The sequence below is a fragment of the Crocuta crocuta genome, unplaced genomic scaffold (assembly GCF_008692635.1).
Source record: "Crocuta crocuta isolate KB4526 unplaced genomic scaffold, BGI_CrCroc_1.0 scaffold551, whole genome shotgun sequence".
Classification (NCBI taxonomy): domain Eukaryota; kingdom Metazoa; phylum Chordata; class Mammalia; order Carnivora; family Hyaenidae; genus Crocuta; species Crocuta crocuta.
Window position 1 is genome coordinate 2,066,247 of NW_027530969.1, and position 26,969 is coordinate 2,093,215.

Consider the following 26,969-nt stretch of genomic DNA (forward strand, 5'->3'; position numbering starts at 1 on the left):
GCAAATTGCCCAGAGGAAATTTAAATGACAAACTAAGGACTTTAAACCTGTTACATGTCTGACCTTATTCTACAATTTTGTAGGGCCAGTCCTCCTGTCCTTCTGTTAAAGTCCAGACCACATTAAAACAAAAAGGTAACGTGGGGCGCCTGGGTGGCTCAGTAGTAGGTTAAGTGTCTGACTTCGGCTCAGGTCATGATTTCACGGTTTGTGGGTTCGAGCCCCGGCGTCAGGCTCTGTGCTGACAGCTCAGAGCCTGGAGCCTGCTTCAGATTCTGTGTCTCCCTCTCTCTCTGACCCTCCCCTGCTCATGCTGTCTCTCTCAGAAATAAGCATACATTAAAAAAAAACACAAAAAGGTAACTCACTCACTGGGGAGGTATAGTCAAAGCCTTCTCATTTCTGTGGGTGCTAATCTGAAGTTCCTTCCCTCATGAGACTATCTGCCCATTCTGGCAGAACATTTGTGTGAAACCAAAATTTCACATATGGAACTCCCAAGTCTCCCATCTGGCTTCTCCCACCTTATTTTTTGGGTTGATAATTTATCACAGAAACAAATGTTATCTCGCACGATTTGAGAAACAAGAAACAAGAAACCAGGAGCATTAAATTCACATAAGCTGCTTTAATGGTGGTATTAGTGCTTTGCTTCTCTATCTTCCCCTTCGCAAAATGGGCTTATCAGTGTATACGTATGTGTGTGTTTGTATATATACATATATAAAACATAATTCTGAATTATCTTCCCTATACTGAGATTTTTGAAAAGTTGTTCTTAGTTTTTATTTTGGATACTCATCTTTTTGATAATTCAGAATTATAATGGTTCCAGTGGAAATACACATACATCCTCGTTGCCTGTAAAGGAGGTCGTCTTATACCTTATTGGACATGCTGAACAACTGCTAAGGTTTCTGAGGGAACGAACGTTAAAATCAAAGGCTAAGCATTATTTCTTTTGGCCTCTGTCACTTCACATACTTCGTAGGGCATTAGGACATTTGTTCTCTGCCTGGGAAGTTTCTTCTGAAGCCGAACCAGAAACATTCGCTGATGCTTCCTACGACTAGGCATCCAGGCCGCCGCCTACCCCACCCCCTACCCCCGGGCGGAGAACACGCCCTCAAGTTACAGCCCGTCAGGCCTGAACCTTAGGTAACCTTGATTCCGGGACGGCAGCGGCAACAGCCCCCAGCGCACGCGGCCTCGGCGGACCCCCCACCCGCAGCGCGTCCCGGTGCACGCCGGTCCCACTGCCCGCGCCCGCCGCCCACTCCTCAGCTGCGGCTCCGCTCTCGAGAGCGCTGTTCGCTCGGCGGCCCCTCGGCCAGCACCCGCCCATGCTCTGGGCCCTCAGGAGAGCTAGCAAGCTTCTCCACAGCCTCTTTCCTGTCCCGAGAATGGGCGACTCCGCCTCTAAGATCGTCAGCCCACAGGAGGCCTTGCCTGGCCGGAAGGAGCCGATCCCCGTAGCGGGTAAGAACTCGGGCACGCGCAGAAGGCACGGTGGTCGTCGTTGCGCAAGCGCGTCACCACCCGGCGGCTGCGCGTCCTCTGCTCTCCCGGAAGAGAGCGGAGGGCCGGCCTCCGGCGGATTAGTCAGGTTGGGGTTTGCGCAGGCGCGGAGAGGCTCCGCTTGGGGAGGAGGGCGTTCGGTGCTTTTTCTTTGTTTGACTTCTCAGTCCGTTAAACAGTATGAAGCATTTTGATAGAATCTAGTATGTTGGTAAAACTCACCTAGAGTGCAAATACCCTGATGGCTCCCAACTTTGGGTAGAAAAAGCGCTGACCCGATTTCCGATCTTACTCACAGGTGTGTCCTCAGTGCCGGCTTCTGTGCCTCCCCTTTTCTCTAGTGCACGGTTCGCTGGGATACTGGCTACTTGCAGCGATGGTGCCGTGTTGTCACGGGAAGCAATGGAATGCTACCGAACGATGAAAGCTGCAGTTTTGAAATTGTATCTCAGTCCTCTGTACTGGTTGCAAGAATTGCCCTCGGGCTTCTGTTATTCACCATGACTGCCTGGTTTCTCCCAGTTGTCAGGAGCTGCCCTAGCCTGGTCTTCGTCTGTCTGTTGGTTGTTCGCCAGTAGTGCGGGGGCGTCAGCTTTAGAGCTGTGCTTTACAAAGTTAACAATTTTCCAATCTCATACCAATACTTTTGGAAAATGCAGTAAGAAAAAAAAGCCAGAAAAATGATCACACGCTCGGGTGCCCAGTAATGTTAAACTAAAGGTTTTTTTCGTTAAGCCTCAGCTTCTGTTGCAGACCGTTAACAGGTCCACAAACCACGGCACCATACCTTGGTGCAGTGCTTCTCAGAGTGTGGCCCCGACAATTTGTACTTTAAACAAATACAACATAGTTTGTAAACCACTGCCTTAGAGTTGTTGGAGGAGAAAATGGTGATTAGTCTTCTACATATGGCTCAATGCCAAGATAAATCCTGCATTTAAAAGTTCCTAGGAATTCTGTTTTTCTTTTCCCTAAGGAATTATTGGGTAGGTATAGGAGATCACAGCGAGGGTCTGCATATTGTACACAGTAATCTAGTAAGAGAGTGGGAAAGGTAGAGGTTTTTTGGATTTGAGGCAGTTTGGAAACTGACGCTGTGTGACTTGTTTATCTACATTAGCAGTTGTACTTCTTATGCCTCCCTCACTTCAACTCTAACTCATGGCCAGTCCTAAATGTTTTTTGACTCAGAGAATTAATTTTGAACTTTATTTTAAAAATAAATGGTCTTTTATAAACCAGTATTCATAAATGGGTACTTAAAGGCAGTGCTTGCATTGAACTTCCTCTTTACATACTCCTGGTGTCTTTGGTATGCCCTCCCAGAAATCTGAAAAACAAACGAATGCAAACATCTTGATCAGATCTCCAAACTCGTTCAGATGAGCTTTGACTAAAATTTAGTTCTGCTAAATCTTAACCAAATTCCTCCCAATCAGTTACCTGGTACATAAATGACACTTTTGTTAAAAGATTAACCAACATGATGGAAATGAGCCAATGATTTATTTGTCATATCCACCCAGTAACTCTAACAGGGTTACTCTAAACAGTAACTCTAATCAGGGCCTGATTCTGTTCCAATCTCTTTCGTCTTGTCTTTTTATATAGCCGTGCATACATCTCTGTAGCTGGACCAGTAAACTGCTTTTTTTTGGGTGTAGGGCCAAGCCTACAATGCATATGCATATGCAACACATATGTCCTTATTACTTTGCTGTTGTAACTCTTTTCTTCCCCAAATATTTCAGTTTAGATTGTAATCTGTCCAATCTCCACTCCTGGTACAACTCTTGCTTTGACTGTTTGTTGAAGGTTCTCAGATTGGCCCCAGAAATGGGCAGGATATGATTACCTCCTTGGTAGGTTTTGGTGGCTGTAAGCTTGAAGCTTATGGATTTAATGTTATTGGTTTGAAAGTCAAATTCATCTCTACCCCAACCTCCAATCTGTTTAACAGCCCTTCACTTCTCTTTATTATCTCTGTGTTTTTTATTTGTATGCTGACTCTCAAAAGTTCTGTGACAAAAGCAGCACCTTTTGATTTTAGAAGATAAGTCCTATTCAGTGTCTTTGGTTCAGCTTAGTTCTAGGCTCTGTCTTTGTGCACTATTATCAAATATTTTTCATGTGAAGAGTATCATCTTAGCCTTAATCCTACCTTTTTTAGTATTCGTAAAGAAAGTTAACACTCTTTTATAAACTGTGGCCTAATAGTAGATTTCTACTTTGCAAAAAGGTAAGATTCAATCCTTCAAACTTCTCTAGGGTTTAGTTTCTCTCAGGCTACCTATAGTGGATCAAAACATGATCCTATTTTGGGTGATTGGTTACAACTAAACTTGGACGGGACTGCTTCATTTGAAGCACACTTCAGGTTAGCAGTGGGTCCTGGACAGCACTGGCTGACTGGCAGGGCATATGAGCAGTTTGTTTGCCTGATCTTTGATATGTGGAGGCGGTCTCTCTCTGTTTTAGTGCCTGGTTAGACAGCAACACTCAGAGAACTTTGGGGAGAAGTGGAATTCATGCTTGTTGGACTGAAATGGTGGGCAATTAATTGCTAGAGACAGGCAGGAGGTGGAAGGCTTATAATTAAAATCTCAGAGTGTCTCCTATGTTGTTAAAATGTGAGTTTATTATAGTTAGAACTAATCTTATTTCCAGTGAAATAATTACTGTATAAGCCCAGTTTTTCTTTTTTTATGGCAGTTTGGTTTTTGTTTTGTTTTGTTTGTTTTGCCTATTGCTTATCTGTTTTTTGATCAGGTGTTTGGGATTTGAAGATATCATTCAAGATAACATTGACAGCTCCTATTTAATCTCTGCTTTCTTGCCTTTGTATTCTTACTGTTCACTGTATTACTGTGATTTTTTTTGGAGAATGGGAAGAGATGTAGAACACCTGCTCATGAGTACTCTTTTAAGAACTTTAATATAGTAGAAAAACAGTAGAACAATATGAGTAATCCAAAAGGTGCCTCTTTGAAAAGCAATTGAACTATGACAACGAAATTTCTGAAATTATGTAGCTCTCTATTAAGAAAAAAGGAAGGAAGTACATATATACAAACTTAAGAACTGAGAAGGGGAAGTAATAGAAATTGAAAATTTAAAGACTCATGAGAGGCTCTTTATTTAAGTCTTTGAAAATAAATTTGAAAACTTGGATGGAAAAGATAATTTTTAGGAAAATATAACTGACCCAAACTGATACCAGAAACATTTAGGAAATCTAAACACGATGATTTTTCTAGCAGAAATGAAGTTGTTAAAGAGTTGCCTCCTCTCAAAGCATCATGTTCAGACAGTTTTACACTGACACTTCTACTAAATATTTAAAGAGCAGATCATTCTAACAGTATTTAAACTAAAAGAATTGTCAGATTCTTTTTAAGCAGTAAGTATAGTATTAAAACCAAACCTGATAAAGATTGCACAAAAAATAAAACTACAGACCTGTCCCACTTATGAATATTGATGAAAAACTGCTAAATAAATATGAGTGAACAGAGTCCAGCAATGGGAGTTAGGGCCCGTATGCAAGGATGCAAGGATGGGTCCGTATTAGGAAATCTATTAATATAATTCATCATTTAATTGATCTATGAAGAAAAATGATGTAACTGTCATCCGGATGCTGGAAAGGGCAAGTTGATAATTGACTATCAACTTTTCTTGATAATAACACTCAGAGACGGATACTTCCTTAACATGATATAATAAATCTATTTCTGTCCAAAGGCCAACATCACGCTTATTGAAGAAACGTAGAAATTCCCACTGAAGTCCCAATCAGGAAAAAATGTGGAGATGGTCCACTCTTGCTCAGCCTAGTAGCTGGTGTGTGCCATTACTAAATACTTTTGTTGTTAAGGGTTAATCATCTTAGCTTTAATCTTAACTTTTTGTGTTCTTAAGAAAATTTTCATGATTTAAAATTTGTTTCAGTTCTAGCGTAGTTAACATACAGTATTATATTAGTTTCAGGTATACAATATAGTGATTCAATAATTCAGTACTTCACTCAGTGCTCATCACGATAAGTGTAATCTTAATTGCCTTCACCTGTTTTATCCCTACCCCCCCCCCCTCCTTCCCTCTGGTAACTATCTGTTTGTTCTTTACATTTAAGACTCTGTTTTTTGGTTTATCTCTTTTTTTCTTTGTTTTGTTTCTTGAATGGCACATATGAGTGAAATCATATAGTATTTATCTTTCCCTGACTAACTTCACTTAGCATTATACTCTCTAGATCCATCGATGTTGTTGCAAATGTCAAGATCTCATTCTTTTTTAAAATTTTATTTTTAAAAAAATTTTAATGTTTATTTATTATTTTTGAGAGAGAGAGAGACAGAGAGACAGAGTGCGAGCAGGGGAGGACAGAGAGAGAGGGAGACACAGAATCTAAAGCAGGCTTCAGGTTCTGAGCTGTCAGCACAGAGCCTGAGGTGGGGCTCGAACTCATGAACTGTGAGATTATGACCTGAGCCGAAGTCAGACGCTTAACCGACTGAGCCACCCAGGCACCCCTAAACTTTCTTTTTTTTAAAGTTTATTTATTTATTTTGAGAGAGAGAGAGACAGAGAGAGAGAGAGAATGAATATGAGCAGGGGAGGGGCAGAGTGAGAGGGGAAGAGAGAATCCTAAGCAGGCTCTGCTGTCAGCATGGAGTCCGACATTGGTCTTGATCCCACAAAACCTGAGATCATGACCTAAGCTGACCTAAGCTGAAATCCCATGTCGGACGCTTAACCAACTGAGCCATCCAGGTGCCCCGATCTCATTATTTTAATGGTTGAGTACTATTCCGTTGTGTATATGTGTGTATATATATAACCACATCCTCTGTATTCATTCACCTATTGATGGATACTTGGATTGCTTCCATAATTTGGCTATTATAAATAATGTTGCAATAAACAGAGGGCTGCATATATCTTTTTGAATTAGTGTTTTTGTTTTCTTTGGGTAAATACCCAGTAGTAGAATAACTGGATAATATGGTAATTCTATTTTTAATTTTTGAGGGATCTCCATATTGTTTTCTTCAGTAGCTGTACCAGTTTGCATTTCCATTGACAGTACTTGAAGGTTCCTTTTTCTCCACATCCTCACCAACACTTGTTGTTTCTTGTGTTTTTGATTTTAGCCATTCTAACAGATGTAAGGTGATATCTCATTGTGATTTTGATTCTGATTTCCCTGATGATAAGTGATGCTGAGCATTTTTCCATGTGTCTTTTGGCTATTTGTATGTCTTCTTTGGAGAAATGTCTGTTCATTTCTTGTACCCAGTTTTTAATTGGATTATTATTCTTTTGGTGTTGAGAAAATGTTCATCTTTTTATAAATTGTGGCCTAGTAGATTTCTACTCTGCAAGAGGTGAGATTTAAACCTTCAAATTTCTTTACTGTGCAACTTTTCTAAGCCTGCCTAAAGTGGATTAAAGCATGACTAGGCCTACTCTGGGTGATTGGTTATTATTTAACATTGTTTTATAAGTGGTAGCTAATGCATTATATATAGGAGAAGCAATTAGAAATGTACAAATTGGAAAAGAGAAGGTAAAAAGGACACTAATGTGAAGATAATGAGATTATATATCTGGAAAATCCAAGAGCATTAATAGTATGGTCTTAGGGTATTTACTAGACAACAACCAATAGCTTTACTCTGTGTAAACGACTTGTTAGAAAATATATGGAAGAAGACACTCCATTTATAATAGCAACCAAAAAAGTTAAAATTTATGAATAAACTCAGCAAGAGATGTGCAAGATCCACGTGAAGAAAACTTTAAAACACTACTGAAGGACAAGGACACAAAAGAAGACTTGCACAAATAGCAAGACATACCAGGTTCTTGGATAGGACGACTGAACAGGAAACACATATCAGTTCTCCCTAAGTTAACTTATAGGGTAACATGGTTTTAATAAAAACTAATATTTTTTGTTTCATTCTAGGGGCAGATACACTACTTTAAAAAATTCATATGGTGGGGTGCCTTTGTGGTTCAATTGGTTAAATGTCCAGCTCTTGATCTAAGCTCAGGTCTTGATCTCAGGGTGCTGAGTTCAAGCCCTGTGTGGGGCTGTGCGCTGGGTGAAGCCTACTTAAAAAATGAATAAAAATTCATAGGGACAAATAAACAGGAAGAGTTATAGTGACTGTCAAAGAAGAGCAAAGAGGGACAGCTAGCCCTACCACATAGTAAAAGTAAAAGTCAATAATTTAATCAGTGTGATACTTCTCCATGAATAGATAGGTCAATGGAACAGAATAGAAAGATGAGAAATTCTTAAATATGTATGGGAATGTAGTATATCTTAAAGGAGATATCTTAAGTCAGTGGGGAAAAGATGGAATATTCAAAAAATAGTTATGGGACAACTGGGTAGCCATATGGAAAAAGAAAGTTGGATCTGTATTTCACGTCTTAAACGAGGATAAGTTTTAAACAGATATTTGATGATAATAGCTCATGCTTATTGAGTGCTTATGTCAGGCACTCTAGTAATTACATTTACTAAGACATTTAATCCTCACAGTAAGGCCCCATGTGGTAATTATTATTATCTGCATTTGTTGATCTGGAAACCGGCCCATAGAGGTTAGGTGACTTATCCAAGGTCACATAGCTAGTAAATGGTGGAGCTGGGACAAGAATGTGGGAAGTTTGGCTCTAGAGTTTGTGATCTTAACTACTATACTGTTTCTCCATTTAGTTACATGTAAAAATGAAACAAATGTGAGAAAAGGAGAATTCCTTTATAATCTTGGGGTAAGGAAAGCCCAACTATGACTTGAAAATCATAAGACTTAAAAAGTTGATAAATTAGATCATATCAAAATAAAAATCTTCTCATGGCAGTAATTACCATAAGCAAATTCAAAAGACAGACTAGGGTAAGTATTTGCAACTTATAAGAGAAGGACTATTCTCCCTAATATGTAAGAAGCTCCTAGAAATTAATAAGAAAACACCAACATCCATTAGAAAAATAGGCAGAGGTTATGAACAGTTTATAGAAAAGGAGGTACAATTGGCTCTTAAACATATAAAAGAGTGAGCAACTTCTCTCATAATGAGGAGAATGCAAACACCATTTTTCATTTTTCAGATTGGCAAAAATCCAGAACTTTGACGGTACACTCTGTTGGTAAATCCTTAAGGAAAAAGGCACTCTTGTACATTACTGGCAAGAGTGTAAATTGGCTCAACCCTTACAGAAGGCAATTTGGCAATATCTGTAAAAAATTTAAATGCATATACCTTTTGACCCAGGAATTCAATTCTGGGAATTTATCCTACAGATACACTTGCACGCATGCCAAATGATGACTATACCAGGTTATTCACTGCAGCGTTGTTTGCAGTAGCCAAAGATTGGAAACAACCCAAATGCCCATCAATAGGGGCTAGTTAAATTGTGGTTCGTCTTCACAATGGAATATGCAGCTGTAAAAAAAGAACGTGGAAAATCTATATGAATGGGTATGGAGAGATTGCCAAGATATAGCGTTAAGTGAGAAAAGCAAGGTCAGAACAGTGTTCTATGGTATGCTAATTTTTGTGTGAACAAGGAGGAAAATAATAAGATGTATGCACAAAGAAACTTTGAAAGGATAGCTAAGAAACTAAAAGCTGGGGAGAAGGCTGTACAGTGAGCTTAAGATGGATGGAACACACAAGTGGGAGATTTTCCTTCAGGCTTTCGTGTAACTTGATTCTTGATATATGACGGCATTATTGAGTTAAAGAACTCTACTATGAGGATGATCTTTCTCTGTGGTTTTTAGTTTAATTGACCACCTTTCTATCATCTTTTGTCATCCCTATTTCCAATTCTGTTTTTTAAAATTTTGCTCTCTTTTTCTTGTCAAGTAAGTCTTTTTTTTTTCCTTCCCAACTTGGTTTTGTAATCAAAATCTACATTTTGGCGTGATTTAAAAATCTATATTTAGAGGGTGAAATTGGAATAAGTTAATCCAAGTCATTTTACATTTCATAAATATTCATTTTTATTGAAGCATCAATTGTGGTGGCATCATTTATACAAAGAAAAGATCTTTGGGGACAAATTCCTTCCACTATTATGTAGAAGGCATTATGTGTATTTCTTTTATTTTGAGTGATGTACATAGACTTTTAAAAGAAAATGATAGAAAACAATTTTCCTTTTAGAAGAATTTTCCCCAATGTGTGATTAATTTCTAAATTGTAGGACACAGAGCTATTATTTTTCCTCCCTGCATCTTGTCTAAAGCTCTTTATTTTACCCTCTGGTTCAGAACCCTCAATGTTTTCCTGAAGTCCCTGGCATAAGGGTATTCCATACCTCTCCTGATCTGCTCCTTACCATCTCAGCTTTTCTTCCCACCGTGTCTCTGGCTAATGTATTTCAGTGTTTTGCCTCTGGAGCTGCTCATGTGTTTCTACCCAAGTGGGTTCCACATACCGGTGTTTTCATTTAGTCATTCATTAAATGTTTGTTAAATGGTTGCTCAGGTGAAATAAACTTTTCCATATATCCTTATACTACCCCTTCCTCTAAACTTGCCCTGATTCCCTATTCTTTCCAACCTAAGTGATCCCTTGCTTTTCCTCGGGACAGACTATCATGCACTATTTCATGAATCCTTCTCTTGGATCTCACATTGTTACTTAGATACTGTGCTACTACCCAGGTTGTTAAATCAATATTTTATCACCTGATATGAAGGAGAGCTACCTTGAAAGATGGCTGTCCTAGGGCGCCTGGGTGGCTCAGTTGGTTAAGTGTCTGACTTTGGCTCAGGTCATGATCTCGCAGTTTGTGGGTTTGAGTCCTGAGTCCTGGGCTCTCTATTGTCGGCGCAGAGCCCACTTCAGATCCTGTGTCCCCACCTCACTCTGTGCCCCTTCCCCACTCTCTCTCTCGCTCAAAAATAAAGAAACTTAAAAAAAAAAGAAAGAAGGCTGTCCAGAGGGAGGAGCCATGTTTCACTCCTTGAAGGGAGGCACTGGCCATGGTTGATCCTGTTTTATTACTTAGTCTGTAGCAGTTCACAGAGGACACTACCCGCTCAGTTATGATGTATGGATATCAGGTAAAGTATGGTTAATGTTGGCTAAAGGTGGTCTTTTTGTGTGACCATTGTATGACCAGTATGACACAGAGAAGCTAACATAGCTGACCTTTTGTCCCTGGGGTAATACTCTAAGTCATTTTTTTTACTAGTGTTGATAGACTTGGGCTGACTTCAGACTTTCTTCCCAATCATTCTTATAACCAGTAGTAAACTCTTCTACTTTCCAGGACAAATGAGGAGCCCCTCATCTTTAAATCTTTAAAGTTGGGATTTGCTAGGAATCTGCAGCAGTGGTTGGGAAAGATGTGTCCTGCTCAGCATAGTCCATGGGAGATCCTGGCCTGCTACCCTCAGGATCTGGGGTCATAGCAACCCCTCACATCATCTGGGGAAGGGAGAAGAGGGAGGACAGCTGAGGCAAGGAATGGGGAGCTGGTTGGGTGAGGAGACATCAGCCTGTGACATGGGCCTCAAGGGAGCCAGAGGCCTCCAGGCCTTCAGCAAGGACCAGAGTGGAGGTCTCTTTGCTAGGCTCGGTCTGCCCCTTCCTTCACAGACCCCAGTGTCCTGCCAACCTGGCAGATGGCTGGGTCCCTTTCCATGCCTCAGTAGCTGGCTGGCCCTGTCATCTTGTGCCAGCCAAAAGCTTTGAACTCTGAGGAAATATGAAAGACTGAATTCTGCAAAATATGGATTCAGAGTGTAAATGCATTATGAGTGAAAGTCATGGACCCTCTGTATCCTATTCTTTCATCTCTCTTCCATCATAAATTCCCAATTTGTCTGAGAGCATCAGACACACCCAGAAAGAAGGTTTTACCCACCATCTGAGTATCCCTTAGCCCAGTCAAGTTGACACATAAAATAACCATCACACTTTCTTTTGTCTCTGCCTTTATCCTTCTTAGTTTACTGTGAGCACTGCTATCAGACATCTGTTTAAACCTCAAATTTGATACTACCACTGTGTAGGAAATAATGGTGACTGTATGTGGTTGGTGTGATTGTAAGTGAGCTCAAGTCAAGTTCAGTTGCACTTGGGCTGCATCAAATTGAACACAACCCAAGGAAGTGTTGAAAGCAAAGAACTTTTTATTACTTGTTATAAGTAAGGAGACAGAGTCATAGCTCTCAAAGCACTGTCTTCCCATGGGATTAGCACAGGAAGCTTTTATTTGGTGTATTGGGAGTGGGGGCAGGGAGCTTACATATACATAAGGAACTTATACATATTTTATTAGTTAGGCACTTCAGTTCGATTGCACATGCCTAACAAGTCAATATGGTAGTGCGTACAATGTATGAATGAACTCATTCCTTGCCTGCTATTGTCTTTTCCCTCTCCTCCCTTCTACTGAAAGGTTGCAGCCCTCTGATTTGCGTAATTTCTGTTGCATCCTAGCTAACGTGATGACACTCTTCATCCTGGAGTTAGAAACTTCCTGTAACTTGTTGCTAACCTCAGTGTTCCTGAGCTCTGTACTCCCCCTACCCCGCTCAGCTGACTCTGCGCTTAGTTCCTTCCTTCCAGGACATTTGCTTTCTCACTCACAGCCCATCTAAATCTTCCTGGGTCTTTCAAGGCTCAATTCAGTTCTTCCCCTTCCATGCTGCCTTTTGGGAGCAGTTTCAAACTTCGATTGCTCTTGGAGTTTGTGGTGGAGCTTTAGGGCCTTGTTTTGAAATTTCATTCCACTGTGTCTCTTTAGGGAGGTGAAAGTTGAGTTTGTGTAATATATGTGGAGCTCAGTGATTGCTATTTTTCTTCCTGGTGGTTCCTGAACTCTTAGTCTGGTTATGGTGCCCTGCTGGCATGCCAGAGGTCTTACTTGGGTTACAATGGCTAAGCTGCTTGGTCTTCTGATACCTTTCCCCTAAATGTCCTATCAAAATGTTCTTTACATTTGACAAGATACTTGACTACTTTGACTCATGATCCTGTTAGAAGATAAACTGAGTCATATTAATTTTTTAAGAGTTTATTTGAGCAAAAGTTGAATTGCTCAGCATCTGATCTAGCAGATAGAAAGGAGCTCCAAGGAGCTTGGACACAGATATAGGCAGAAGGGAATGGGAACAAGGAAGTTATGCTAGGCAAAAAAGCTGGTTGGTTAATGCAAGGATATGTTCCTCTAGGCAATGGCAACTAGCTAACTAGCGCTGATCCGGCAACTCCTGATCGACTGGCTTAAGATTTAATTTCTGGAGAGCCGGAACTGTAACTAAGTCTTGGTTTGGTTATGTGAGGCTTTGCATAGCAACTCCATTTTGAGCCAAATGTCTTGTTTTATTTTTTTAACAATGCTAAATGCTTGATTTTTACCTTGACCGAAGACTCCCATATCCTCTGGGTTAGCTGGGATCTCTTCTGTAAACTGGGTCTTTTATGAGAGGTCAGATAAGGTTATTGTCCTTCATAAAGAAAGACATGGTTCCTGCAGGTATGAGCATATCTGCAGTGTTTCTCAGCAGGGTTTATTTCTGATCCACTAGCTTGTTGTTGAGTAAGTGTATTAAATTTGCATTATAATATAGGAAAGATTGCTAATAGTGAAAATGGAAGAAATTCAGAGTTACAGTATGTTCCAATGAATATATTATCATTACATTTTTATAAAATGAAGAATAAAATTTAGAAATATTGAATGTCTTCCCTGGGCATGTATAGAAAATGAATTCTTTTGACAATATTACCATGGTAAGGTAATAACATTAGTCTTGAATTTTCTTCTGTAACTTTTTCCTATTTTACCTTTGATTATTTTTATTAGTAGTTTACTGTTAGGGAATTTATACTTTGCTTAGGTCAAATGCACTGCGAAGAATTAAAAAGCATTGTTCACATGAGACCAAAACTTATTCTTTGGCCAACTAAAAAAAAAATCGATATTTTAACAGATTTTACCCAAAAGGCAAGAGTCATGAAAATGAAATACTGTGAGGGAATTCATAGCTTTCCAGCTGGAGAAAATGGAATCTAAAGTGAAAAAATCCTGAATGTACTGTAGTTAGCAGACGAAAAGAAAACCACGTTAGAGTTTGCAGAATGGAGTAGCCAGCTGTCAAATAGAGCCCCGGAGAAAACGCTGCATTGCCGAAAACCTCCATTTCCTTATCTCTTCCTGAGAGCCAATTCATAAAGAGCTACGTCATCCAGCAGTAAGCCCTCTGCAGCAACTCCTGCGGGTCCCCAGAGTTCCTAGCTAACCACTTAGCATTCCTCGCACACCGGGACGTGTGCAGTGGCATGAAGAAGCGCGGCGCAGAGCTCCCCGCTCCCCCCCACGGAGGACTGCGGCGGGCCTGATAACAGCCCCGGCTCAGGCGGGGTCTCTCCCTGACAACCGGAGCCAGGTTGCCGGGAGACCGCAGACCTCCAAGAGTAGAAAGAAACTGCACCCAGCTGCCTCTGAATGTAAAAAGAGGGCTGAGGAACCCGGATAACTTTTTATTTTAAGAAACTGAAAAAAAAAAAAAACCCCAAAAAACCAACAGAACGTTTTTTCTACTTATTCTTCTTCAGGATTAGGCTCATCCTATGAGGCTCTGTGGATTTATGTTAAGTGGAATAAAAGGGAGTAATTACTTTCTGGTGAAAATTAGGAGTTGGACGAATAAGATTAGGTTGCTCTCTGCTGCAGTACTTTCGCGGCAACGCACACCCGATTTAAGGAATAAGCTGTATAAATTTAAATATGCATGTCCAGGGGCAAGATATGAACCAAGGGATTTCTATTAATATAATGCTGGAACTTATAATGCTGAACTATTTTGGTTCATTAAAAGCCCAACAATTTTTTTTTTTTTCAGGATAAGGGGATTGGTTAAAGAGCTTAAAATCTAGGCTTCATTTTAGGTGTATGTTTGCTTTGGAACTTGTAGGATGGTTGACAAACAAAATTGATAATTTAAAAACTGAGGATTCTCTACTGTTATCTCCGTATGGTTATATTAAACTAATGAGTAAGGAAACAAGTGATCTTTGTTCTGTTTCTAGTTTCTCCACCCAGTGGGTCTGGTATCGGATTCTTTCACTGCCTTGGAGTGGGCTGGTTTACCCAATCTATGCCGAGATGGCTTCTCCTTGCGTCGGGGCCTTTGTTACTTCAATCTCAGATTTTTATTTATAGTTTCACTCAAGGTTTGATCTGTCAGTAAGTTTTTAATCATTTTCATTCTCTTCGCCCAACTTCCCAAGTAACCAGTGTCCAAAATGTTGGTGTGATTATAAAAATGGGTCAGCTTATATTCTCTCCATTTTCCTCTTCTTATTATGTACATCATGGAAATATCTCCAAGTAACAGGTATATCTTAAAATATTCTTTTTAAAAAATTAATACACTTTATTTCTTTGAGCAGTTTTAGGTTTATAGAAAAATTGAGCAGGAAGTACGATTCTCATATATATACAACCCCCCCACCCCATTTCCCTTGTTGTTAACGTTTAGTATTAGTATGGCACATTTGTTACAATCAATGAGCCAGTATTGATACACTGTCATTAACTAAAGTCCATATTTTACATCAGGGTTCATTTTTACATCAGGGTTCATTTTTTTGTATATTCTATGGGTTTTGACAAATCTACAATGATGTGTATATAACCATTATAGTATCATACAGAATAGTCTCACTGCTCTAAAAGTCCCCTATGTTCTGCCTGTTTATCTCTTCTTCCCTCCTGAACCTCCGAAAGCCACTTATCTTTTTAGTGTCTTCATGGTTTTGCTTTTCCAAAAATGTCATATATATGGAATTATACAGTATGTATCCTATTCAAGTTGGCTTCTTTCACTTAGCAGTATGCATTTAGGGTTCTTCCATATCATGATAGCTCATTTCGTTTCAGTGCTGTATAATATTCCATCGTATGGGTGTACTACAATTTGTTTATCCATTCACCTATTGAAGAATATCTTGGTTGCTTCCAAGTTTGGGTAATTATTAATAAAGCCGCTATAAACATTCTTGTACCAGTTTTGTGTAGACATGCTATTAACTTTGGGTAACTATCAAGAACCATGATTGTTGGATCATATGGTATGAGTATGTTTAATTTTATAAGAAACTGCCAAACTGTATTCCAAAGTGGTTGTACCATTTTGCATTCTTACCAACAAAGAATGGGAGTTCCTATTGCTTTACATCCTTGTCACCATTTGATGTTGTCAGTGTTTTGGATTTTAGCCTTTCTAGTAGGTATATAGTGCTATCTTTTTGTTTTAATTTGAAATTCCCTAGTGACATGTGATGATGAATGTCTTTTCATATGCTTATTTATCATTTGTATATCCTCTTTGGTGAAGTGTCTGTTCATGTCTTTTGTCTATTTTTATTTATTTAAAAAGTTTTTAACATTTATTTATTTTTTTTGAGAGAGAGAGAAAGAGAGAGAGGCAGAGAGAGAGAGTCACAGAATGGAAGCAGGCTCCGGGTTCTAGGTTCTGAGCTGTCAGCACAGGCCCTAACATGGGTCTTGAACTTAGGACTGCGACTTCATGACTTGAGCTGAAGTTGGACACTTAACTGACTGAGCCACCCAGGCACCCCTGTCCATTTTTAAATTGGATTGTTTTTTTTTCTTTTGAAGTTTTTAAAACATTTATTTATTTTTTATTGTTTAGAGAGAGAGAGAGAGAGTTAGCTAGGGAAGGGGCAGAGAGAGAGAGAGAGAGAGAATCTTAAGCAGACTCCAGTGCCCGGTGTGGAGCCCAACATGGGACTCCATCTCACGACCATAAGATCATGACCTGAGCTGAAATCAAGAGTTAGACATTTAACCCACTGAGTCACCCAGGCACGCCTTGTTGAATTTTAAGAATCCTTTGTATATTTGGGATAGCAGTCCTTTATCAGATGTCTTTTATAAATATTTTCTCCCAGTCTGTGGCTTGTCTTCTTTTGCTCTTTACAGTGTCTTTTGCAGAGCAGACATTTTTAATTTTAATGAAGTTCAACTTACCAATTTTTTCTTTTATGGATTGCACTTTAATGTAGTATCTAAAAAGCCATTGCCAAACCTAAGGTCACCTATGTTTTCTTTTCTCCTATGTTACTTTGTAGAAGTTTTATGGGTTTGCCTTTTAAATTTTGAGTTAGTTTCTGTGAAAGATTAAGATCTGGGTCCAGAATTTTTTTTTTTTTTTTTTTGCATGTGAATGTCCAGTTGTTGTAGCACTTGTTAAAAAGGCTGTTTTTCTCCATTGCATGGCTTTTGCTCCTTTGTCAAAGATTTATTGACTATATTTATATGTGTCTATTTCTGGGCCATTTATTTCCATTGGTTCATTTGTCAATTTTTTTTTAAACCAATACCACACTGTCTTGATTATGGTAGCTTTATAGTAAGTCTTGAAGTTGGGTGGTTTCAGTCATCCAACTTTGTTCTTCAATTGCATTGGCAACTCTGGCTTTTTTTTCCCCCCACTTTCCATATATACTTTAAAATCAGCTTGTCAATATCCACAAAATAACTTAATGGGATTTTGACTGGAATTGTGTTGAATCTATAGATCAAGTTGGGAAGACTTAACAACTTGACAATATTGAGTCTTTTTACCTGTATGCATGGAATAATTCTCCATTTGTTTAGATATTCTTTAATTTCTTTCATGAGAATTTTATAGTTTTCCTCATATAGATCGTCTACATATTTGGTTAGATTAATACCTCAGTATTTAATTTCTTTTGGTGCTAATGTAAATGGTATGTATTTTTTAAAGTTCCAAATTCCAGTTGGTCATCATCAAATTCCAATTGGCATGTAAGAAAGCAGTTAACTTTTGTATACTAACCTTGTATCCTATAACCTTCCTATAATCACTTATTGGTTCTAGGGATTTGTTTGTTTATTTATTCTTTAGGGTTTTCTACATAGACAGTCATGTCCTCTGTGAACAGACAGTTTGATTTCTTTCTTCCCAATCTGTATACCAAGTTTTTCTTTTTCTTTTTCTTTTTTTTTTTACAAATAGTTTATTGTCAAATTNCCAAGTTTTTCTTTTTCTTATTGCATTAGCTAGTGCTTCCAGTATGATGTTGAATAGGAGTAGTGACAGGGTACATCCTTGCCTTGTTCTGATCTTAGTGGAAAAGCATCAAGTTTCTCATCATTAATTTTCATGTTAGCTGTAGGTTTTGTGTACATATTCTTTTATCAGGTGGAGGAAGTTCCCCTCTATCCCTAATTTGCTGAAGATATATTAGTTGTTTTTAATGGCTGTATAATATCCCAGGGTGTGTATGTACTATAGTTTATTAGAATAAAACAAAACAAAGGCAATCTCTATATCAATCACTAAGTATTTGGCTCCATTAATACAATAGATATGTTTAGTAATCATGGTATATGGTATATGTATGGTAATAACTTATGAATACTTTCCTTGTAAAATCTAGCCAAAGGAGATTGTGTTAGGTTATGCAATGCCTTGAAGTCATCCTAAGTAAGGAGTTTGGATCGTAATGGAGACTAGAAAGAATGTTGCTTCTGTGATGATGCATACTTTGTGGGGAAGTCAGATGTTCAAGCAGGCAGATGGTAAGTATCTTATCCATAAAGTATAAACATCCTATGAGTCTTTGATGTTTGCCAGTGCATTTGGATTGCACTACATACAGCTTGGCAGCCAGGTTATGGTTTTGTTTGTTCTGAGAACTTAAAGGTCAATTTGCATCTAGAGTTATGACCCAATTACATTTGATGAACTGGACTAAAAAGTTTTAGCACCTTTGCTACAAACCAGAGGTTGGCAAAACAGGCCTGTGGACCAAATTTGGCCTGCAGCCTGTTTTTGTTTTTTAATACCAGTGCCGCATTAGGGGACATTTTTAATTTATCTTTTAATTTAAGATGATAAATGACTCTTAAATCTGATGAATTTTAAGTTGTACCAGTAGTTACAACTAGCTCATTATGGCAAAATATAATGTGACAACAGTGATGTAACAGTATAATGAAAACAATGACAAAACCCTCACATTGTCTGAATAATCCTCACTGTTAGTATGAACAAGCACCAAGGTTATTGGATCGTTGTGAAACTCTATGCTTTGCTTTGGCAGGGTGGGTGTAACATTTTGCAACATTTGGTCTCCTTTACTTCTGATCAGAAATCATTAATAATAGGGGTGCCTGGGTGGTTCAGTCAGTTGAGTGTCTGACTCTTCATTTCAGCTCCTGACAGGATCCCAGGGTCCTGGGATTGAGCCCAGAATTGGACTTTACACTGAGCATGGAGCCTGCTTAGGATTTTCTCTCTCTCTCCCTCTGCCCCTCTCCCTTACTCAGTGCTCTTGCGCTCTCTCTCTCTCTGTAACAAATAAAAAAATAAAAAAATATTAATAGTATACTTATCTTGACTATAGAAGTAATTTCATTGGGAATTATTAGAGTTTACTTATCAACCCATGAACTAATTTTATGTGATTCCTAAGTTCAAAATTAATCATTACTATCTCTGCAATCTTGTGTTTTATTTTTATCTTTTCATAATACTTATATTTTGCATCATAATTACATGTGCTCCTGTCTATCACTGCCACTAAATTGTGAACCACTTAAGAGCTGAATCTAGATTGTATTTATCCAGATTGTGCTCTTCTCAGGGTGTAGGGTAGAGTTTTGTGAATACTAGATGTAATAAATGTTGAATGAATGAACCAATTGTCCAGAAATACTAATGGCAGCCCTATATACTGTCTGTATAGAATGTGTTCCAGTTGACATTTGTATATTTGTTATCTGTGGATCAAAGGAAACCAACCATGATCTAAGAGTCCTTCAGTATTTCATTCATTCATTCAATGTTTATTTATTTTGAGAGAGTGAGAGAGAGCATGAGTGAGGGAGGGCAGAAAGAGAGGGGGCCAGAGGATCTGAAGCAGTGCACTGACAGGCAGAGAGCCTGATGTGGGGCTTGAACTTACAAATGGTGAGATCATGACCTGAGCCAAAGTCAGAAACTTAATGCACTGATCCACCCAGGCACCCCAGAATCCTTCAGTGTTTTAAATATGTTGTAACAATTTTATTTCTCTCCAGTCTACCCTATGCCCCCAAACTCCTGTAACTGGCAAATTTGATTATTGTGAATAACTTTTCAACAGAAACATCCGTTTCATAATAAGGGGAAAATTAGTAAAAGATACAGAGTTAATATAATACAATATTAAGTATCATAAAGAATATACAACAGAATTTGCTCGTTATTGTTTTTTTATACTTTATAGCATTTTTCTTTTTGTGAAATACAGTTTGTGGTAGTCTCTTTAAGAGAGGATCTAGGGGGGTGCCTGGGTAGCTAAGTCGGTTGAGCGTCCGACTTCGGCTCAGGTCATGATCTCATGGTTCGTGGGTTCAAGCCCTGCGTCAGGCTCTGTGCTGACAGCTAGCTCAGAGCCTGGAGCCTGTTTCAGATTCTGTGTCTCCCTCTCTCTCTGACCCTCCCCCGCTCACGCTGTCTCTCTCAGAAATAAATAAAACATTAAAAAAGATAAAAAAAAAAAGAGGATTTAGGGTGGTAAATTTTCTGTCTGAAAGTTTGTATGTCTGAAAAATGCCTTTATTTCACCTCATTTGAATGCTAAATTGGCTAGATACAGAAATCTCCATTCAAAGCCCTGTTTTGTTTTGATCTGTTTTCTTTTTCAGCAGTAAAGGTTCCCACTTCCAGAATTGTTGGTTAGAATTCTGCTTTAAATTAGAATATTTTTTAAAAAAAATTATTTATTGGAGTGCCTGGGTGGCTCAATTGGTTTAGTGTCTGACTTTGGCTGGGGTCATGATCGTGGGTTCGAACCCCAGATCAGGCTCTGTGCTGACAGCTCAGAGCCTGGAGCCTGCTTTGGCTTCTGTGTCTCCGTCTCTCTCTGTCCCTCCCCTGCTCTTTCTCTGTCTCTCTCTCTCAAAAATCAACATTAAAAAAGTTATTTATTTATTTTGAGAGGAAGGAGGGAGAGGGAGAGAGAGTATCCCAAGCCGGCTCTGTGTTGTCAGCACAGAGTTCAACACGGAGCTTGATCCCATGAAGCATGAGATCATGACCTTTAGCTGTAATTGAGCATTGGATGCTCTACTGACTGAGCCACCCAGGTGTCTCTAAATCAGATTTTTGACTGTTAATAATATTTTTCTTGTCTGATAACTTTTGGGATTCTTTTCTATATTTTAAATTTCTAAAAATTTTTTATATTAGTATACAGCTTAGCATATGGTAACCCTTTCATTCTAAAGTTTATGTCTTTTTTTTCCAGTTCTAAGAAATTCTTAGATATTATTTCCTTAACCATCGGCTCCTCTGCATTATCTCCATTTCTCCTTTATAAACGTCTGTTTGTTAGATATTGGTAAATCTAGAGCTATTTTCTCTGATTCCTTTAAACTTTCTATGTCTTTATCCTTTCATCTTACATTCTGGAAGAATTCCTTAGTCTCAGTCTCCTACCTGACTGACTTTGCTGTTTTTTCATTCTGCTCTGCAGCTATTCTATGAAGTTCTTAATGGCAACAATTATATTCCTTCATTTTTCAGATCTCCTCTCTAGTCTGTTTTATAAAAATGAAGATCCTGTTGTTTCATGAATGCAATACTATCTTTTACATATATAAAGATATTAATCACTCTTCTTATAAAGTTTAGTTGTGAAGCCCTACAAGCTGGAAAGGCTTCTTGTTCTGGTCTTTCTCCAACTTGGCAGTCCACATATTTCTAATTGTTCCCGACTGTGAGCTCATCTTTTCTAGACTCACAGCCATGAGCAGGCAGTCCTGGAAGAGGGTCTGAGCAGCTGTGGGCTCTTGTGTCCTTTACTGTTCTCAGGGAGAATAGGGGATGTGGACAGCTGAGGACAGCAGCTGGCCTTCAGAGCTTGTCTGGTTCCCAATTTTGTCCTGGATATCATCAGCTACCTGGAGCCCTTCCCTTTTTCTCTGTCCTAAACACTGACCTGAACACTGGCTGGAGAAGGGCAGAAAGAACACATAGGGATTCTCAAGACAAGCTGTGCCCACTTCCATGGCTCTGCCAAACCCTGGCAGGCTGTTCCTAGCTGTCTCCCACTTGAGGGTGCTACCACGCATAGTCATGGAACTTTCATGGTACTATACTCATGTTTTGGTCTATCTGTTCCTTTTGCTCATCTCAATCACAGCTTTCTGTCTGCCAGGGATTCCTTGATGCCTCTAGTCTCTTGAGATGTTACATCTTATTCTTGAGTATGGCTAAAGGTCTGCAGCCTGTTTAAAATTTTTTTAAATTAAATTTCTTAATTTGAGATCATTGTAGACTCACATGCAGTTATAAAAAAACAATAATACCTTTCAATCAGTTTCTCCAGTGGTAACATCTTGAAAATCTATGGTACATCACATCCAGGATACAGACCAGGTCTGTCACCACAAGGATCCCCTGTGTTGCCCTCATATGACCACACCCCAGCTCTTCCCCCTCTGTCAGCCAATCCCTAACCCCTGGCAACAACCAACCTCTTCTCCATTTCTGTAATTTTGTCACACCATGTTGTTATATAAATGGAATCATATAGCATGTAACCTTTTGGGATTGGCTTTTCTCAATCAACATAATTCCTGGGAGAGTCACTGAAAGTGTCATATATTGTAATTCTTTGTTCCCCTTTATTGCAGAGTAGTATTCCATGTTATGGCTATACCACATTTATTTAGCCATTCATCCATTGAAAAACATCCAGGTTATTCCCAATTTTTGACTATTATGAATAAATCTGCTATGAATTTGTGTGCAGGTTTTCATGCGAACATAGTTTGCATTCTCTGGAATAAACGCCCAAGAGTATAATTGCTGGGTCACATGGTAGTTGCATGTTTAGTTTTATAAGAAAGTGCCAGAATGTTTACAAAGTTGTCCCATTTTTGCATTTCCACCAGCAATGTATGAACGATTCAGTTTCTACATCCTTGCCAGCATATGGTATTGTCACTATTATTTTTTAGCCATTCTGATAGGTGTACAATGATATCTCATCATGGCTTAAATTATCATTTCCCTAAAGGTTAATGATTTTGAACATCTTTTCATATGTTTTCATGTCATTAATATATCCTCTTCAATGAAATGTCTTTGAAAAATGCTAGACATTTCTAACTAGATTATTCATTTTTTTTACTGTTCAGTTTTGTGAGTTCTTTGTATGTTCTGAATACTAGAATACATGTCAGATACATGGCTTGGAAATATTTTCTCATTGACTGTAGTTTTGTTTTTTAAATCTTCATAATAGGGTCTTTTGCAAAGTAAAATTTTTCAAAATTGTTGAGTTTCTATTTATCATTTGTTTCTTTCATGATTTATGCTTTTTGTGTGAAATCTAAGAACTGTTTGCCTAATCTTGATTCTGAAGATTTCTCCTATTTTCCCCCTGAAAGTTATATATTTTTACATTTTACATTTAAGTCCATGATCCATTTTGAGTTAAGTGTTTGAAGTTTGAGATTTAGTTTGAGGTTCATTTTTCTTAAGCCTATGGATATCCAATTGCTAAAGTACCTTTTGTTGAAATCTTTCCTCCACTGAATTGCTTCTGCACCTTTGTCATAAATCAGTTGGACATATTTGTGTGGGTCTACTTCTGGATTCTTATTTTCTTCCATTGATCTATGTGTCCATCTCTCCATCACACTATCTCTGTTACTGTAGCTTTATAGTAGTCCTTAATATTGGGCAGAGTCATCCTTCCCATTTTATTCTTTTTCAAGATTGTTTTTAGTTCAGGATTATTTTTAGCTATTCTAAGTCCTGTGCATTTCCATATAAATTTTAGAATAAACTTGTCTATATTATGCTTCTACTTATATAAGGTATTTAGAGTAGTCAGAATCACAGAATGGTGGTTGGGGGCTTGGTGGAGAGGAGAGAATGGGTAGTTGGTGTCTAATGCGTATAGAGTTTCAGTTTTACAAGGTGAAAAGAGTTATAGGGATGGATGGTGGTAATGGTTGTAGAATATGTAAATGAATGTATTTAATGCTATTGAACTGTATACTTAAAAATGGCCAAGGTAGCAGATTTTATGTTATATGTATTTTACCATAATAAAAAAGAATAAATACACACAGAATAAATGAATCTATGTTTACAGAAAAATCTTGTTAGGATGTGATAGGGAATGTACTAAAATTATAGATCGATTTGGGAGAATTGTTACTGTGTTGAGTCTTTTAATCTATGAGCATTTATTTATGTTTTCTTTGATTTATAAGTGCTTCGTAATTTTTAGTTATAGATCTTGTACATGTTTGTTAAGATCATACCTAAGTTATTCAGTTTTTGGAGTGATTGTAAATGGTGTTATGTCTTTAGTTTTGATTTCCATATGTTCATTGTTGGTATATAGAAATGTGGTTGATTTTTTTGTATTCATCTTGTATCTTTCAATATTGTTGAACCCACATATTAGTTCTAGGAGGAGTGTGTGTGTGTGTGTGTGTGTGTGTGTGTGTAATGTACATATTACTTAGGATTTTCTACATAGACAGTCATGTCATCTGGAAATAGAGACAGTTTTATAATCTGTATGCCTTTTATTTCTTTTTCTTGACTTATTGCAGTGGCTAGATCTTCCAGGACTGTGTTAAATAAGAGTGGTGAGAGTAGACATCTTTACCTTGTTCCCTACCTTAGGGGAGAAGCCTTCAGCCTTTCATAGTTAATTGTGAGATTAAATGTGTATAGGTTTTTTGCAGATGCTCTTTATTGAGTTGAGGCAATTCTCTTTTTCTAATTTGCTGAGAGTTTTATCATGAGCAGGTCTCCCAACACCTATTTTTATAAATAAAGTTTTAATGGGACACAGGCACACTTATTGCTTCACTTATTGTCTATGTCTGCTTATGCACTATTACACGAGAACAGAGTAGTTGTGACAGGGACCCTCGAAACCTAAAACATTTATCCTCTTGCCTTTTATAGAAAAGTTTTTCTGACTCCTGTTATAGTTTCATGAAGTCTTTTTTTTTAATTTTTTTTTATTTTTACTTATTTCTAGAAGAGAGAGAGAGACAGCGTGAGCAGGGGAGGGCCAGAGAGAGTGGGAGACACAGACTCTGAAACAGGCTCCAGGCTCTGAGCTGGCAGTCAGCATAGAGCCTGATGCGGGGCTGGAACCCACGAACCGCGAGCTCATGACCTAAGCGAAAGTTGGACGCTTAACTGACTAAGCCACCCAGGCGCCCCTCATGAAGTCTTTCTTTTGGTTTGCGTTTTTTTTTTTTTCTATCAGAGTTACTCCTATCTCTTGATATCATAAGATAATTGCAAACTTTTAATCCATATTAAGAACTCCAAACTCCATATGTGCGTCTTCAGTTAACTGAGACCTAGACCCTGAGTCATTGGCTAGTGCCTATCTTAAAAGAAAGCAAAATATGGATGTGTGTAGTACTAGCTGACTTCCAAAGGCCCTTCCTACTCAAACCTGTCTGTGTTTCTATCAGCAGTAGTATTTTGGGTAGTTCTTAGCTTGATAACTGCTGTTAACTCCTTACCTTGATCATCAGCCTGAACAAATTACTTGAATTGCACTTACTTCACAGCCTGACCTTTCCTGCCCTGAATCCCTGAGTTTTACTATAGTCCACATTGCTGTATTTCAGAATGTTTACATGATAGCAAGATACATGATTTTAGTGATCTCTAAAGTGTCCAGTGAAGTGTAGCATTCTAAAGTTGATGAGTCTTTACACTGTAATTACATATGTATTGTATTTTGTCTTTGTGAGGGAGTTTTCAAGTCTTTCACTTTGACAAGTTTGTTGTTTTGGCTGAAATGAGCTAGATAAATGATGGCCTCAATTCTTAAGTTAGGAACAAACAAATATGCTCCTTTGATCTCTGAAAGGTAAACTTATTGTGGTTTTGTGCTTACTGATTATTAATTGTTAGAGATATTATGTCCTGCATCTCTCTACATACACATTTTGTTCTAGCTTGCTTGATTTACGCTCTCCAGAGCCTGGCTTTGCTAATAATATCCCTTTTTATTCTCTTTGTAGAGCTTCCTTTTACCCAACTGCCTCCTCCTTTTTCAGTGATGTCTTTCCTTACTCTACAACACATTTTGACCCTCCTCTCTTATGAACTTCTAGCTATTTCTTTTTTTTGCTCATTTGGCATGCAATCAGATTGTTTGAAGACATCTTGCATTGTTGTCTTATAATCGTTTAACTTTATAGTAGTGATCTAATTTAATATATGCATCCAATTTTCTCTGTAGCAGCATTTTAAGCTTCATGAGGGTTTATTTGTATCCCCCCCCCCACCAGCCTATGCATGTTGATGTTGCACAGTAATTATTAGATGAATGAAAGAGTGATTGAGCATATACTCTGTGTAATACTGTGTTTGGAAGTTTTCTGTTCAATAAAATCCTTTTAGTATGGTGCAGGTCAATAGATATTAATATTAATGAATTTCTATAAGTGGGTGCTCTGTTTTTAACTTATCTTCCAGCCGAAACTATCTGTCTTTAGAAATTTGATTATGACTGCTTGTGTGAGCCCAATGGCTGATTTTTCAAATAGATATTAAAGGAGATCTGAGCTCTTGCAGTACGATTTGTGTTTAATATTTATAGAAGAGAAGTCTTTCTACAAATATGTAAAAATATTGGTGAGTGGAGGAAATGGCTCCCAGTGTGACAGAAGAAAATATCTTAAAAAGATCCACAGTTATCTGCTGTTTCCCCAAGGTTGTGTTTACATAAAAAAGACATTGTTTTATGTTCTAGAATCAAGAGATGATTTTATGACTTAACAAGGTCTACAAAGAACTTTTGTAAGGTTATCAGTACCAGCTTAACTACTGTAGAGATCACATAGCAATGTTAGTCTCTGGATTTATTGACTTCGCTGCGTCCTTTAGTATCATTCATATTTTTCTCCCCAGGGTACCACTTTCCTCTCTTGACTTAATACCAAGATACGGAGACTCATTTATGCTGTGGTATATGATCCTGGGAAATGAATGTGTGTTTATTATCTCTCTCTACAGGACCTTTCATGACCATAGGTAGATGTTTGCTGCCTCAGTATAAACAGGCATTCAGAAATGTATTCTCTAGAGAGGGACAAGTTGGTTTGGTGGAAAGCATAGATAGTCATTTCATGTTTGGACAGTGATGCTGAACTTCCACTTCATATGGTTACAGGCTGTGGGACCTTGAACAGATTTACCTCAATTCTCATTTGTAAAATGGAAACAATGGTACCTGCCTCAAATGGATGTTTCTGGGAATAGATGAGATGATGAAGAAGGAGCCTTGCATGATACCTGGCTTCTGGCATGTGTGCAGTATGATGTGTTCAATGGGATATTTAGGGAATAGTTTACTGC

At 38.3% G+C, this 26,969-nt stretch overlaps 1 protein-coding gene across 4 annotated transcripts in view; it reads left to right on the forward strand.

Annotated features, from left to right (window-relative positions):
• The first annotated feature begins 1,135 nt into the window (after positions 1 to 1,135).
• MSRA (methionine sulfoxide reductase A) overlaps positions 1,136 to 26,969 on the forward strand; it is a 445,744-nt gene continuing 419,910 nt past the window's right edge. For 2 of the 4 annotated variants that reach the window (XM_077769707.1, XM_077769706.1), the window contains exon 1: positions 1,139 to 1,479. In XM_077769707.1, coding sequence (XP_077625833.1) covers positions 1,344 to 1,479 — 136 coding nt within the window. In that variant the 5' untranslated portion in view covers positions 1,139 to 1,343. Of the gene's footprint in view, positions 1,480 to 26,969 lie in introns of all 4 variants that reach the window. The other 2 variants (XR_013336409.1, XM_077769705.1) reach the window with 2 other exon arrangements.